This window comes from Corapipo altera, unplaced genomic scaffold (genome assembly GCF_003945725.1).
Source record: "Corapipo altera isolate COAL_440 unplaced genomic scaffold, ASM394572v1 67, whole genome shotgun sequence".
Taxonomy (NCBI): Eukaryota; Metazoa; Chordata; class Aves; order Passeriformes; family Pipridae; genus Corapipo; species Corapipo altera.
This window is the reverse complement of record NW_020884906.1, coordinates 754,585-768,470: the sequence shown is the minus strand read 5'-3', so window position 1 is coordinate 768,470 and position 13,886 is coordinate 754,585. Positions and strand designations below refer to the sequence as shown.

Here is a 13,886-nt window from a genome sequence, read left to right as displayed (position 1 = left end):
CGGCGCTGTGGCGGGCGGGGCCGGTGCCGTACAGCATGGCGGCGCTGCGGCGGGCGCGGCGCGGGGCCGGGCCGGGGCTGTGCCGCGCGCTGCGGGCGCTCTCAGGTACGCGCTGCCCGCGGAGGGTCCCCCGAGCCCTTCCCACCGCCCGCCGTGGGGTCCCGCCGCGGTCGGGGGCTGCGGCGCTCGCTGCCGCCCCGGCTGTGATGGCCCCAAAGCAGGAGCCGTCCTGTGCCCTCATCGCTCACCTGCGGCTTCTCCGCCGCCTCGCACCGCGCCGGGACACGGGGCTGCTCCGCGGGGAGGCCGAGGTGGAGCGGGGCCGCCTTCCCCGCCGCCGCCCTGCCGGGCACACGCGGAGCCCCGAGGGTGACCCCGCCGACAGCCCCGTGTCAGGGCCGGCTGCTGTGGTGCTGAGACCTGTGCGGATCCCAGCTGCGTCTGTCTGACTGTGCAGAAGGAGCTCCTGGGGACATTGTGCGAAAATCTAATCTATTTTCCCGCTTCGTTTGAGTAGCTTCGTTTTCCATATTTCGTTCAGAAAACCAGACCAGATAGTTTAGTGAAAAAACACGTTGCCTTAGTACAGTCAAGAAAACCCAAATCAGCAAAAATCAATTGTAAAAAGCAACGTGCTTTTTGATATTGCCCTTACATACCTCTCCCATCTTCCTTGTCTCTTTCTTTTCCTTCTGTTTTCACATCCTCTTCACAGGGAAGAAGAATGAGTATGATCTTCTGGTCATTGGTGGAGGGTCTGGAGGCCTTGCTTGTGCAAAAGAAGGTGTGTATGTATAAATAACTTGTTTTAGCTTCAATGGTGTTTAAGGAAGCTATGAGAAATGTTAGTGATAATCCTAAAGCTTTCTAAGAAACACAGTACCTGCACATTAATCATTAACTCAACTCTATATGGTTAATCTGTAAATTAATTCACACCCTGAGGTGGAGTGATCTTGTTTGGCTTTCTTGTTAACCTTTTAAAAAATATTTCTTCACTTGTCATGGGAAAATCTAACAAGCTTTGATTTCACTGTTCAACTGCTGTAGAGAACCTTGCCCCTTTGCATCTCAGTGTAATGTGTTCAACAACCTCCAGTGTTGCTGAACATCTCATTTGAGGTCAGTTTGCATTTTTAGGGTTGGTGGAAGCTGGACACTCTAGTTTGGGTTATTAAGTGTCTTCTGGAGAATTTGCTGACTACATAGGCTGGTTGGGTCCCTGGTCTGGTATCTTGAGTTAGACAGTAACAAACACCAGCCATCACCTCCTGTACCCTTTATCTGTAGCTGTGCTACTAAAAGTGTTTAGGTTTGTGTGTTTCTTCCTCCTCTGAATACCTTGTCTTGCTTTATTGTTTAAAGCTGCTCAGTTTGGAAGAAAAGTGGCTGTTTTGGATTATGTGGACCCTTCCCCACAAGGTATGGATGAGAAATAATGGGGTAACAATAGCTGGAAATGCATGTAAAGCAGCTGCCCGGGTGAGCAGGTTGCTCCAGACAGCAAAGGGGCCAAAGCTGCCTGCTTTGCTGGTAGTAAAAGTCTTTAAGCCCAGCTTGCAGTACAGCTCGTGCCCTCCAGCATGTCCCAGCTGTTCCTGCTTCCCCTGCACATTCAGCTTGGTAGCAGTGTTTGATGCTACCACTGGTAGTGGACTTTGGACTTAAATAAGCGAGAATATTCTCTCTGTCAAAATGTTACTTACAATTTCTAAAAATTATGAATTGCATCATGTTGAGGCTCTTCATGTACAATGTGTAAAATAAGATCTGCAGATGTGAATGATTAGTGACTGGATCTTCAGAGCTCTGAGAAACATCTTGAGATGGTTTGAATTTTAGAAGAAAAATATGCAGAGATGGTTTTTATCAAAGCAAATGAGCATAAACAAAGTTAGAAACTGATCTCTAGGAGATAACAGACTGTGTGTTGTTTCAGAATTTTTTAGCTGCTATGAACCCAGTTGCATTAAGTTACACTAATCTGATGCATTTACTTTTTTTTCTTTCTTTTTTTCCTTCTCCTGAGGAACCACATGGGGACTTGGTGGAACTTGTGTGAATGTTGGCTGCATTCCTAAAAAGCTAATGCATCAAGCAGCCCTTTTAGGGAGTGCCCTCAAAGATGCCCAACACTATGGCTGGAACATAGCCCAACCTGTTCATCATACCTGGTAAAGATTATTGCCCATCTTCACTCCTGTGTGCTGCAAATGCATAACAATAACCAACTTTTCGCAGCTGGTGTTTTTTGGGGACAGTTAGGGAAGTGGATTTTGCATGTGAAATTTTAGCTTGGTCCTTGTTTAAAACACAGAACTGTATTTACTGGTTTCTCAGGGCAGGTATGTTGATTTGGACTTGACAATTTATTTTCATAACGTGTACCGTGGAACGTTCCTAATTTCTAGCAATTGCCTGTATGTTTGAGTTGCATGATCTGAATTTGTAAAATGATGACTCCATGTTCCATGTCTTGTTTCGTGGTAGGTCTCTGATGGCACAAGCTGTTCAGAATTACGTGAAATCCTTGAACTGGGGACACAGAGTGCAACTACAAGACAAGTAAATAAGCCTTTGAAGTTCATCTTTCCTCCCATAGTCGAGGAGCTGCTCTTCTCCTTGTAGAATTGCAGGATTGCCTTTGAAGTTTCTCACTAGAGGTAGTATTTTGAGTTTGTGAGTCCTTTCTGCTCGGGACTGTAAGTGCCCTTGTCAATTCAAGTGTTCTCCTTCCCTCCCACCTTCCTTTTCTTTTCTGGGAAACTGGTTGACAGTGACCACACATGAAAGCTTTCTTGCAGTGCAGTGATCAGGGGATGCTCTCTTTAATCTGGAGAGGTTTTGCATTAATATGAAGTAATCTGGGTCTCTGAAGATACTTTCCATTTTGTCCCCCAACATTTTTATGCCATACAAACCCACAGATAACACAATGCTGGAGCAGCAGAGTTTTTTTGCTTTCAGTGCAGAAATGGTTCCAAGTTTTTCAGCATGCAGTTCCTTTTATAGAGAAATTATATTCATAGAAAATTTAGCAGGTTCTAGTCTTGTGACTCCTGCTGAGTCACTTCTGTGTGCTCTTAAATGAGCATTGTATTAGTGATGCTATAGATAGTACCAGTCATGCTATAGCTAGTGGAAAATGTCATTTGAAGAGGTCAATAACGTGATCCCAAAGTGTGTTACAAGGTTAGTTACTTTGCTGTGTAGAGGAGTTAACTGTGACACAAGAATTTAGTGGAAAATTGTGATAGAGCTGCCAACATTGAGTCCCCTGAAATTAGATGCTTTGTTCCTTTTACTGCTCTAGGCCTGTTTGCTGCCTTTTTTAGCACTTCAGGCATGGAAAACGTAGCTGATTGTATTTCATAGCTGTTCTTTGTTAAGTGTGCACTGCTGATGCTGTTTGCTCCTCCAGGAAGGTGAAATACTTCAACATGAAAGGGAGTTTTTCCGATCCCCACACGGTCCGTGGCTTGACAAAAGCAGGTAAAGAGGTGAGCTGCTGTGCTGCTTCTGCAGTGTTGTTCACTTCAACCCTTTCAGGGCAACTGGGAGTTAGAGTGGCCCTTTTCAAATTGCTTTAGGTATTCACTGTTGTTTTGGTGGGGGTGATTTGCATTTTCCCCCTCCAGAAGTTGTTTCTGAACTTGACTGTTGCCCGCCGAGTCCCTGCCCTGGCCTGTCAGATGCCATTGCTCTCCTGTGGGTGGAAATGCTGAGACAAAAGATGTTATTTGATTTGGTCAGGCATACTGATGCTCACAGAAATGGAAAGAGAACCATCACCTATGAGCATTAGGTCAGTCTGAGATGTTCCCCTCCTTCAGGTGATTTGTAAGGGTGATCAGCTTTCTGACACCCAATCTGTGTGGGAGGCAATTATAGTGAATGCACAGATTCCAGCAGCTGGGTCACATAAAGGAATGCTGGCCACTGCTGCATGTTTAACAATACTGAACATGCATTTTTAACACCTTTTTGGAGTTAATATCCATTTGAGACAGCAAAGGTTTTTGAGGGTAGTGTCTAGGATTTTCTAAAAACATGCTGCCTTTGAGGTAGCTTCACTCTGGGCCTGACTTGCTGTGATCTTGGTGTGTTTTGTCCTAAGCAGAAATCGGTTTTAAAAAGTTGTTGTTTGTGCATAACTTCTGCTTCCAAGTAGTCATCAGAATCTTGCTCAGTATAAGAACAGTTGCAAGGTTAATATTAAAACAAAACCTGATAGAGAATGAATAGGAGAAACTCCTGCATGTATTAGTTTATTTTATCTCCATCCTTTTTTTCATGTATTGCTGATTATGTCCTATAAATAGCAGATAGTAGTGCCAGCTTTCTCATTTATTACTCCTTTGTACATAGATGAAGTCTAAAGACAGATAAAAGGATTTCAAATGGTTTATTTTGATTTTTTAATTTTTGGTTGTAGACTATTATTACTGCAGATAATATTGTCATTGCTACTGGAGGAAGACCAAAGTATCCTACACATGTAAGTTACCCTTCCATCTGACATTTGCCATGGCTTTGCTTGGTTTTGTAACTATATGTGCTTCAGATCATAGTGAATGTTTGGAGAATGTGGATATAAAGTAACACATGAGAGATTTGTTTTACTCCTGTCATACGAAAAATTATCTTTATATAAAGGACAGCTTTTTAGAAAAACATTTCCATAGAAAACACTTTGCATCATTTGAGTCTGTTGATGTTGCTTAGAGCTGTGGGATAATTCAGGTTGGAAGTGGTCTCTAGAGGAACTTTAACTCAGCCTCCTGCTCGAGGAGCTTGGGGTCAGCCATGGGGTCAGGTCACACTGCTCAGGGCTCTTGGAAAATCTCCAGAGACAGAGGCTGGATAACAGATCTGGGCAACCCCAGATGTGTTCCCCTTGGTGTGCTGGCTGTCCTTCAGCCCACCCAGCCCAAACTGCTGTTAGCTTCTTTTGCTGCCAGGATTTACAGTGCAGCTTCAGGATCTTACCTGTGTGGTCACAGATTGCAGGTGCACTGCAGTATGGAATCACAAGTGATGACCTGTTCTGGTTAAAGGAATCTCCTGGAAAAACGTAAGTTCCCTTACCATGGCTTTCATAAATGCTGGCTTTCATTCTTTTTCTGTACAGCAAGGTGAAAAATGTTCAAAATTGCCTTTTGTACACCAATTTTATTTCTGTTTTCCTTCTGAAAAAGTGCTTTGCTGAGCATCAGCATCACAGTACCAACCTTCATTAGTACCTCGTAGGTCTTCCCCCTCCTCCTCTTATGAAACTCCCTTCTAAAATCAAATTAAATACGAATTTTCACCGTGTTAGGTGGAGGCGACTTGTTTGCTGTAGCGATTACACACAAAGTCACAAGAGGGCAGCATGGACTCAACCAAGGGCTGCTCTGTTCCCCTTCCTCACCACGGGAGTGTGCAAAAGTGCTCTTGGGTTAGGGAGGAAACTCCAACTTAACTTTATATTCTCTTAAGTGGTGGCAGTTCTGATAACGAAAGAAAATATGATGAGACATTTGGGTTACTTCTGCCATTTTTTTTTTTGCTGTGGAAGCTGTTGTTTGACTGAAGTATTAAAATATTTGTTTTAATGAAAATACTAAAACGCCATAGTTGTTGTTTTTCACAACCCATAGCACAGTAAGATTCCCAGTCAACACTGCACTACAGAGAAACTTCTTGATGCAAAACACTGTGATAGGAAAACATTTGCTGGCACCAAAGTCAGATAATACTATTTTTCGTTTTCTCTACTGAGCAATTCTAGAAAATGCAAAGTATATATAAGAAAAAGAGACTTCAGGCTGTAATACTGGTGGTTTTGAAAGACAACAGAGTTGCCATTCACAGTGGTGATTTTCTAGAATAAAAAATGCACTGTGTTAAGTTAAACACCAAATAGATAAACAAGGCTCCTTGGTACAATTTAAAAAAAAAAGTAAATTTGCTGTTGTTTGTAGTATATCAGTCACCTCTTGAATTTTGAAAGCATGATTTATGTGAGGAAATTGTTTTTTTAAAGAAGCAACACCCACACCAACACCCCCCCCCAAAAAAAACCCAAACCAAAACATAAGATTTATCCCTCTAAGATGTTTCTGTGAAAATGTGGCTTTTGTCCAGTTACTGCTAATGCAAGTTGTAACAGTGTAATGTGGGAGTCTAGTGTTTATATGTTGCATTCCTGAGATTTAGTCAAAATAAGCCTGCAGGGGCTACAGTAGCATTTCTGTGCTTTATCAGGCTGTGTCTTAGCAAATGAACGAGGGAGTTGTTAAAGGTTTGTTTCTGTCGGATTTATTTCTATTATAAATATTCCCAAGGTTCAGTTTAACACCTTTTGTTTTTAGTCTGAGCTGTGTTGTACTTATTCTTTCTTTTCTCCCTCTCCAAATGTACATATCTCAGCTACAAATTACATGCCTGGAGGTTATAGAACTGTCAGTCCTGCAGTTATTCATATTAGAAAAAAAAAAGTAAACTGTTAAACAACTTAAAAGTCCCTTAGATATACAAACATGGGAAGAAATTCTCGCTACTGAGATGAAGGGTTTTGGCAGAGTGAGTTAGAAAAGATGCCTTGAAATGTGCTGAGCATGAGTGAGAGATTGAGCAGGTGTGAACAATGTTAGGCTCTGCTTTCCTAACTTTTCTGTTAGACTCTGACAATGCTCAGGAACCCCCTGCTTTGTGCAAGGAATTCTGAATTCTGTGGTGCTGATATTATGAATAAGTGCCAGCTGACATCTATTTTTCATCTTATGAAAAAGAAGAGCAAACACATGCCCAAATTACAGATACTCTCATTCTGTTCCCTGTGAATCTCCAGCACATATTTTCTTTATGGGCAGCACGTGGCACTTTGCAGCCCTGCCCAGGAGCTCCATGCCAAAGGAGGGGGTGATCATCCATTCACACATGAATCAGATGCCCTAATGCTGGAAAAATGAGCTCCCACTCTGTTAAATTGTTTGCCAAACACAAACCCCAGACTAGCAGATTTTAATCGCTTTAGCTCAACCTGTTCTTTGTACACCTTCAGAGCTGTGTGTTTTTATTGTAGGATAGAGAGATGTTATCTGGGGTCTTTTGTGAGAAAACATGTGTTGCAGTGACTGTGCAGTCCCTGGGGCTCCCAGAGCAGCAGCCTCCCTGTCTGCCCTGCTCAGAGGTGTAACAACAGCACTGCTCTTACCCTGGGACATGGTGCACACTGCTTTAGGGTAAGGCACAGGGCAAAAACCCATTCAAAAACTCAACAAAATGCTTTGCTGTCAGTGGAAATCCTTTGTGGGATTCCCCCCCCAAGTGTGTTGTGTCTGCAGAACACAAGGACAACAGAGCAGAGCCCGGGCAGCCTGTGCAGCAGCTTGGCTTCCAGAACAGGGACTGAGATCCTGCCTTTCATCCCCAGCAGAGCTGGGAACTGAGGATGGGTCAGGAGAGAGAGGGATGTGCAGCATAGAGGGCATCTGGGGACAGGCACAGAAACTGCTGTGCTGGAGAGCTGATCCACCTCGTAAACTGAAAGTGTTGATGGACAAGTTCAGTGATATTCCTGGTTGAAAGGGTGTGAAATATGGGGAGAGAAGGGAGCTGGAGTTTTATTTAAGAACTGAAGTGGATGTATTTGGTAAATAGCAGTCTAGGTAAATCTATTAAACCCATTTTCTATAGTTGTGTACACAAATGTTTGGAGACAGGAAAGGCAAATATTTGGCATTTGGAAAAATAAGATTATTAAAAAGCAGATGGTTATAAATCAAAATGAAATTTAGCAATGAATAAAATCTGTAATAAGAACTGTAATCTACTTGATGGGAAGACATAATCTACTTGATAGACTGTCCCCATGTGCTGAAAGATGAGCTGTCAGAGAAGAAGATTGGCCTGGCTGAATAGAGAACTTTGGCTGGGACTCAGGAAAAAAAGGAGTGTTTATGCCCTTGGGAGAAGGGGCAGGGATCTCAGGAGGGCTATAAGGATGTCGTGAGGTTATGAAGGGAGAAAATTAGAGTTAGGACTTAATCTGGCTACTGCTGTAAAAAACAGTAAAAATGTTTCTATAAATATGTGCTTCAGAAAATAATCTTTTGGTTGTGCAGAAATATGCACAAGCTCATTCCACTGCTTTATTCCTTTTTTCTTTTTATGTAACAGGTTGATTGTTGGAGCCAGCTGTATCCTTTGGAAAACCTGTGATGATCTATGATTATAGGCAGCATCACTGTCTTTCCTATGAAAGCTCAGTTTAGGGAATTCCTTTGGTCATGTCATAGGGTTGAGTTGGTGAGAGAATAGTAATAGTTTTCTATGAAGTAGCATCATGGAAATTAAGGTCAGCTGAGGATAAATTCTGAGGATCTTAAAACCAATGTTAACTATGAGGAAAATATTCTAAGACTTCCAAGTTTTATTCTGAGTACAAAAGCAAGCTAAAGATGTCTGTGTGAGGAGAATTTGGTATCTTTAGGTAAAAATCCCACTTGCATACTACCCTTTTATATTGTGTTTACATGACATTATTGTTTGTATTTCCCTAACTGGTGATTCACCAGATGTTTCCCTTGAGTGTGCTGGTTTTCTGACGGGCATTGGACTGGACACTGCAGTCATGATGAGAAGTATTCCCCTTCGTGGGTTTGATCAGGCAAGTATGGAATATCTTACAGTGTAGGAAAGTCATTTCCATGTGTGAGAGCACAGTTTCTGAGGGAGGAGTGTTGCTGTTAGAAGCAGCAGTGACAAGCACCACAGCAGGCAGTGACAGCTCCTGGTTGTGTGCCAGCCCCTTCCACGTGGAAGTATCTTCCTTGAAACCAGCAGCTTGTACCTCTAAAACTGGGGGCATGAGTGTGCAGAACATTGGATAGGAACAGTTCTTGGGATTTGCACCCATCAGTGCAGAAATGAGCCCTGTCCCAGCCCAGGGAACAGTGTGTGTGCCACTGGGGAACACTCAGAGCAGGGCTGTCTCTGACAACCTGATCCTCTGTGGGCAGGAAGAGCACAGCAGACCAACCAAAGGTAATAAAATATTAATAGAGAGAAAGTCATTATGTTCACTCTGCAACCGCGTTGGGTCTGATGGCACCTGAGCTCATGTTTCTGAAGAGACACAGCCCTGCTGTTGCCTTCATATTAGTTAATGTCAAAATTCTGGGAGCTTGCACCTAGTTGTTCTCTGTGAGTGGTTTTGTGATAATATGCTTCAAGTAATAAACATATTCTTTAACAAAAAGTGCAGCCTGAATTACTGCAGTCAGGAGCACTGCCATCTTTGGATAAACCTGTCAATGTGACACTTCACTGCTTGAGTGTGGGGTGGCATTATTTCAAACAGGCTCTTAGGACAAAAGCATTATTTCCTTTTTGTAGGAGAACTTTCCGTGAAGTCTTAGTGATTCATAGTCATTGCAGGGAAATGTCAGGTGTCGTGGCAAAGGGAAATATTTTTCTTCCATTGTTTTCTGAAAGTATTTAATTTTCATCAAACTGCCAGAAAATGCTCTAGGTGCTGTTTTTGTATAAAAACCAAATGATTTAAAAGCAACTGTTCTATTCATATACTATTTTACCTTTTTGAAAATAATTGGAGTATTCAGATATAAATGCCTCTTGGAATGGAGTTGCAGGTCGTAGTGGCTCCATAAATTATCATATGCTGGCAGTGCATAGTAACTGATTGACAAGGAATGTTTGAAATGCACACTGTACTTACTGGATTTTCCTGAACACAGCTGAAGGAGGGGTTTACATTAAAAAGGTCATATATCTAAGGATAAACAATTTGTTTTTCCTACTTAACAGCAAATGGCATCTTTAGTAACTGAGCACATGGAATCTTACGGCACAAAATTTTTAAAGAGATGTTTCCCAACCAAAGTTGAAAAACTGGAGAGCAACAGATTGCAAGTCACCTGGAAAAATACTGACCTGGGCACAGAAGAAACGGATTCCTTTGACACTGTGATGTGGGCAGTAGGTAAACATGATTACCTTAACATTTATTTGCAATGCTTTCCATTCTGAACATGAAGACACTTCATGTTGTCTGGGGCCAAACAGGCCCCCACTTTTCTGTGTATTAAATACTTAGTGACCCAAACATTGAGAGTGGTTTAATTCTTTTCTGGCTTGCCTGACTTGTTCATTTACAGAGTAAAAGCACATTAAGTTACAGTGAATGAAAGAAGTCAGTGGTAACTACTTTTGCATGAGCTGCAATAAATGGGGACCATGTGGTCTTCTCACCTTTACTGGAGAGTGAGAACTGAGTTCCAGCAGCTCTGGGGTGCAGGTCATGTGCTCTGAGTCCATGCTTTTGTTCATGAAGCTATTCACTACAAGTGCATATTTATCCTGTTTAAGAGCCTACCATTTCTTCTTTTTCTAAACTGTGGTGCTTAAGTTTGTTGCTGCAGCCATCATCCAATTCAGAGAAAGAGAAGTGTCTAAAAATCCAAGCTCCCTGCAGGGAACCTTTAAGGGTTCCCTGGTTAATTCAGCTTTATATCTTCCTAATACCCCAAAAGAGAGCAGGTTGGTTGTTTTGACAAATGTTTTCTTTTCCTTACTGTGACTACTGTTCTCTTAGAAGTGCAATGGGCTTCTATAAACTGTGGAAACAGCCTATAATAATGGATTATTCTCACCAGAACCAATCAAAGAGACTAGTGCTTGCCAAGAGCAAAAAACAAGGTTATGCTATCTGGAGATGTGACAGTCCTGAAAATTGTAGAATAATATTCATGAGGTGAGATGAATATGTTTCCAAAAAGAGGGTTTCTAAATGCTGTATTTGATTTTCTCAAGCTTTCTGGTAAAAAAACCAGACCATTCTATGGTCCTGTGAAAAGGACACTGAGTTGGAGTCACACGTGTGCAATGTCAAGCCAATTTGTTTACTTTTGTCTTTTTTGTTTTGATGAAAAGAAGAGCTATCAGATTGAAATAATAAGAAAAAAATCTCTGTTTGGTGTTAATTATAATGGAATAAGGTTGCATGATAGACTGTTGCAGTGTGAGTCCACTCACTAATTTGATAGAGGGACTACCTGTATTATAATTTTTGTCATAGATTTGAGTTACAATCCATATTTAGAAACTGCAAAATTAATAGTTTGGGGGGTTTGTGTTGCCTTTTCTTTTAGTGTTCACATTGCCACTCCACCCTTTAGGATTACACACATTAACAGTTAAAGCTGGTTAATTGATGTGCAGTCCATATGATTCATTGTTTTGCTCTGTATCAACACACCCACACCAGGTGTCTCAGATAATAGGCTGGGAAACTCGGTGGTGTTGAGGATTTCCTGTCTGCAGATGTGCCAGTTACAATACTGATTGAGGCAGATCAGCTTGGAGAGTTAGTTAAAAAGCAGCCGCTATTGTTAACTAATTGTAGCCTGAATCATACCACAGATTTCCTTGATTTTCGTAAGTGCATTGTGGAATTTTAGTAGGATTTTATGAATAATGTTAAAAATATTTACTGGCAGTGGGACATAGTTTGAGTTTGATAAGCTACAGTGCTATCTCTTAATGTAAGCCTTTTAAAAAATTACATTTTTTTCTGTGAAGAATTTTGTTTTGCTTTTGGAATGTGTGATTTTCTGCTTGTGTGGATAAGCCAGTAAAAGCAGGCACAATGCCCTCTTTGTTTTTCTAGCAGCTTTTTTTAACTAGTAGAAATATTTGAGAGGGGGGAAAAAAAGAAATCTCATTTTGATATGTTTTAATGTAATTTAAAAGTTTCAATTCAAAGCTTTTGTAGGGTACTGTCATGTAGCTGTAATACCTTGCTGAGTGACCATACTGATATATTCCAGCTCAGAGAAAGAGCTCATTCTTGACCTTTATTTGATTCTGCCTGTCTAGCTCAGTAATGTCCTTCTGTCTTGCCTGTGCTGTCTTCTGCTCCTTGAGAATTCTCCTGAAATGATAAGATTTTGAGACTCAGTTCTACAGTGAACAAAAAAACAAATAAACTTTTCCTGTTCTCTAATATTCCCCCTGCCCTTAAGGACACACAAAAAATGTCTCTGTTAGATGCCTCATGTACCTGAGTGCAAAGCAGTGGTAGATTTGTGCATGTCCAGAGTGAACAGGGGGATCTTCATCCAGGGAAAAGGGATGGACACCTCTGGAAACAGCTGCAAGTGCTGAGCTGCAGGATAAAGGTGCAGGAGCTCAGGCTTTGTAGAGTGGGTTTGTTTCAGCTGTTGAGGGGCTGAAACCTGTGGGCTGAATGCTGCAATTGCAAATAGCTAATGTATAAAAAGAGTTGGTGAGTATTATTTCCATTGGAATTTGCAATAGATGGCAAAAGATCACTGCTGGAATTTGATTCTTCACAAAGTCTTTAGAAAAGAGACTGAGAAAGAAACATCTCTAGTGGGATCTTAATGTGTAGAGGAGCAACATTGAATTGATGATTTAAATGAGTAGGTTTTCCAAAATCCTGGAATTAGTTTGGCAGAGAATGTGAGGCTGTGTGTTGGTAAACTGTCAACAAAAAAAGCAGTGACCAGTGGCCAGATTTTAAGAGTTTTCTCCCTGATGAGAGCAGTGGAACAACCATTCCCAAGTTCCAGTGCATTTGTCAGCTCAGAGGAACACCAGTGTGTCTGACACAACATCAGCTTTGCTTCCAAACAGAGCACTGGCTTTAGCTCAGCGTGGAGCTGGAGGGTCTCAGGGGTTGCACAGCTCGTGCTGTCGAGGGGATCATCCTTTGTGTCCCACTGCAGATTTGGTGGATTTATTCTGCTGTGCAGTTAAAGAAGATCCTCACTGTTCGGTATCAAAACAGGGTTAAGTACATAACTTTTTTTTAATGGTAGTTTTCTTCAACTCTTACAACCACACTGGTTTGGATTAACTAGGGAAACAGAAATTTTGTTTGGAGATTTTCTTTGAAAAGTCCCATATGGTCAAATATTGCTGTGATCTCCTGTGGGCCATACAGAAAAGGGGATGGGCTTTAGATTTGTCTTGGCAAACAAAATCTTGCTATCCAGTTTTTAACCTTTGAACTGTTCAGTGAAAAATAGTGCACCTTGGTTGATCTCAGACAACTGTTAATGTGATGTGGTTTGCAGGGTCTTTGTTCTGAGCTTCCCATGCCTGTCTCTCTTATTAATTTAAATTCATTACTGTCTTGGTAAGATATGGTTTTTGGAATTGTCATGAAAATTGTCGTTCCCATTACATCAGCCAGTGCTTTTAGTTTTCCCCCCAATATCTAGTTTTAATGACATTCAGTCAGACTCTGTTCAACAAGGCTGTTTTTAATGTGTTGGTCATTTGTTTGCATTGACAGAAACCCTTCATTTGTTTAACCCCCCCATAAACTCTGAGTGTAACTCTTATTTTGTGCTACTTATTTTACCAGCTTGTAACTACAAAAATCACCTGCTCATGTTGAGGAAAAGTTACATTGTAGGCTTTGCCTCCAATCTGCATGTGAAGAAGGTTTTGGATTGAGAACTATTTCAGCACTAAGGTGCTATTTAAGTTGGTAGGTGATGGCTAACCTTCACCTGAATGGTGGTATAAATAAATAAAAAATGGTGGAAAATGCTCCAAAGTAATTCCTTGAAACCAGTGTAGTTCCTGACATTTTGTGCAGAATACAGGTTATGTCAAAAGGGAATGGTGGTTGGGTGCTGGTTTTTGAGACTGCAGAGCCATCCTTTGAAACAAAACCTTTGGTTAAAGCAAGCTTGGCGTGGGAGAATTAATGGAAGAGTGAACTGTAGCTTTCTCCTCAGAAAATGTTTCCAGCCCACTTTACCTTGTACAGGAGCTTGAGAACAAAACAAATGGAACTGCTACAAGTCTGTCCCGTGCTGTAAGGTTTTCCCTTGGTTGCTGTA

General features: G+C 41.6%; 2 protein-coding genes across 4 annotated transcripts in view; one reads left to right on the top strand and one right to left on the bottom strand.

The window, feature by feature from the left end:
* Positions 1-769, bottom strand: part of COMT (catechol-O-methyltransferase) — a 24,400-nt gene extending 23,631 nt beyond the window's left edge. The window contains exon 1 of the mRNA XM_027652048.1: positions 660-769. Coding sequence (XP_027507849.1) covers positions 660-668 — 9 coding nt within the window. The 5' untranslated portion in view covers positions 669-769. The remainder of the gene's footprint in view (positions 1-659) is intronic.
* The window catches only part of TXNRD2 (thioredoxin reductase 2), a 31,108-nt gene that overhangs the window by 290 nt on the left and 16,932 nt on the right, over positions 1-13,886 (top strand). For 2 of the 3 annotated variants that reach the window (XM_027652039.1, XM_027652040.1), the window contains exons 1-11: positions 22-105; positions 716-784; positions 1,366-1,422; positions 2,030-2,174; positions 2,491-2,565; positions 3,422-3,500; positions 4,436-4,498; positions 5,004-5,074; positions 8,167-8,186; positions 8,565-8,656; positions 9,817-9,991. In XM_027652039.1, coding sequence (XP_027507840.1) covers positions 36-105; positions 716-784; positions 1,366-1,422; positions 2,030-2,174; positions 2,491-2,565; positions 3,422-3,500; positions 4,436-4,498; positions 5,004-5,074; positions 8,167-8,186; positions 8,565-8,656; positions 9,817-9,991 — 916 coding nt within the window. In that variant the 5' untranslated portion in view covers positions 22-35. Of the gene's footprint in view, positions 1-21; positions 106-715; positions 785-1,365; positions 1,423-2,029; positions 2,175-2,490; positions 2,566-3,421; positions 3,501-4,435; positions 4,499-5,003; positions 5,075-8,166; positions 8,187-8,564; positions 8,657-9,816; positions 9,992-13,886 lie in introns of those variants that run through there. The other variant, XM_027652041.1, reaches the window with a different exon arrangement.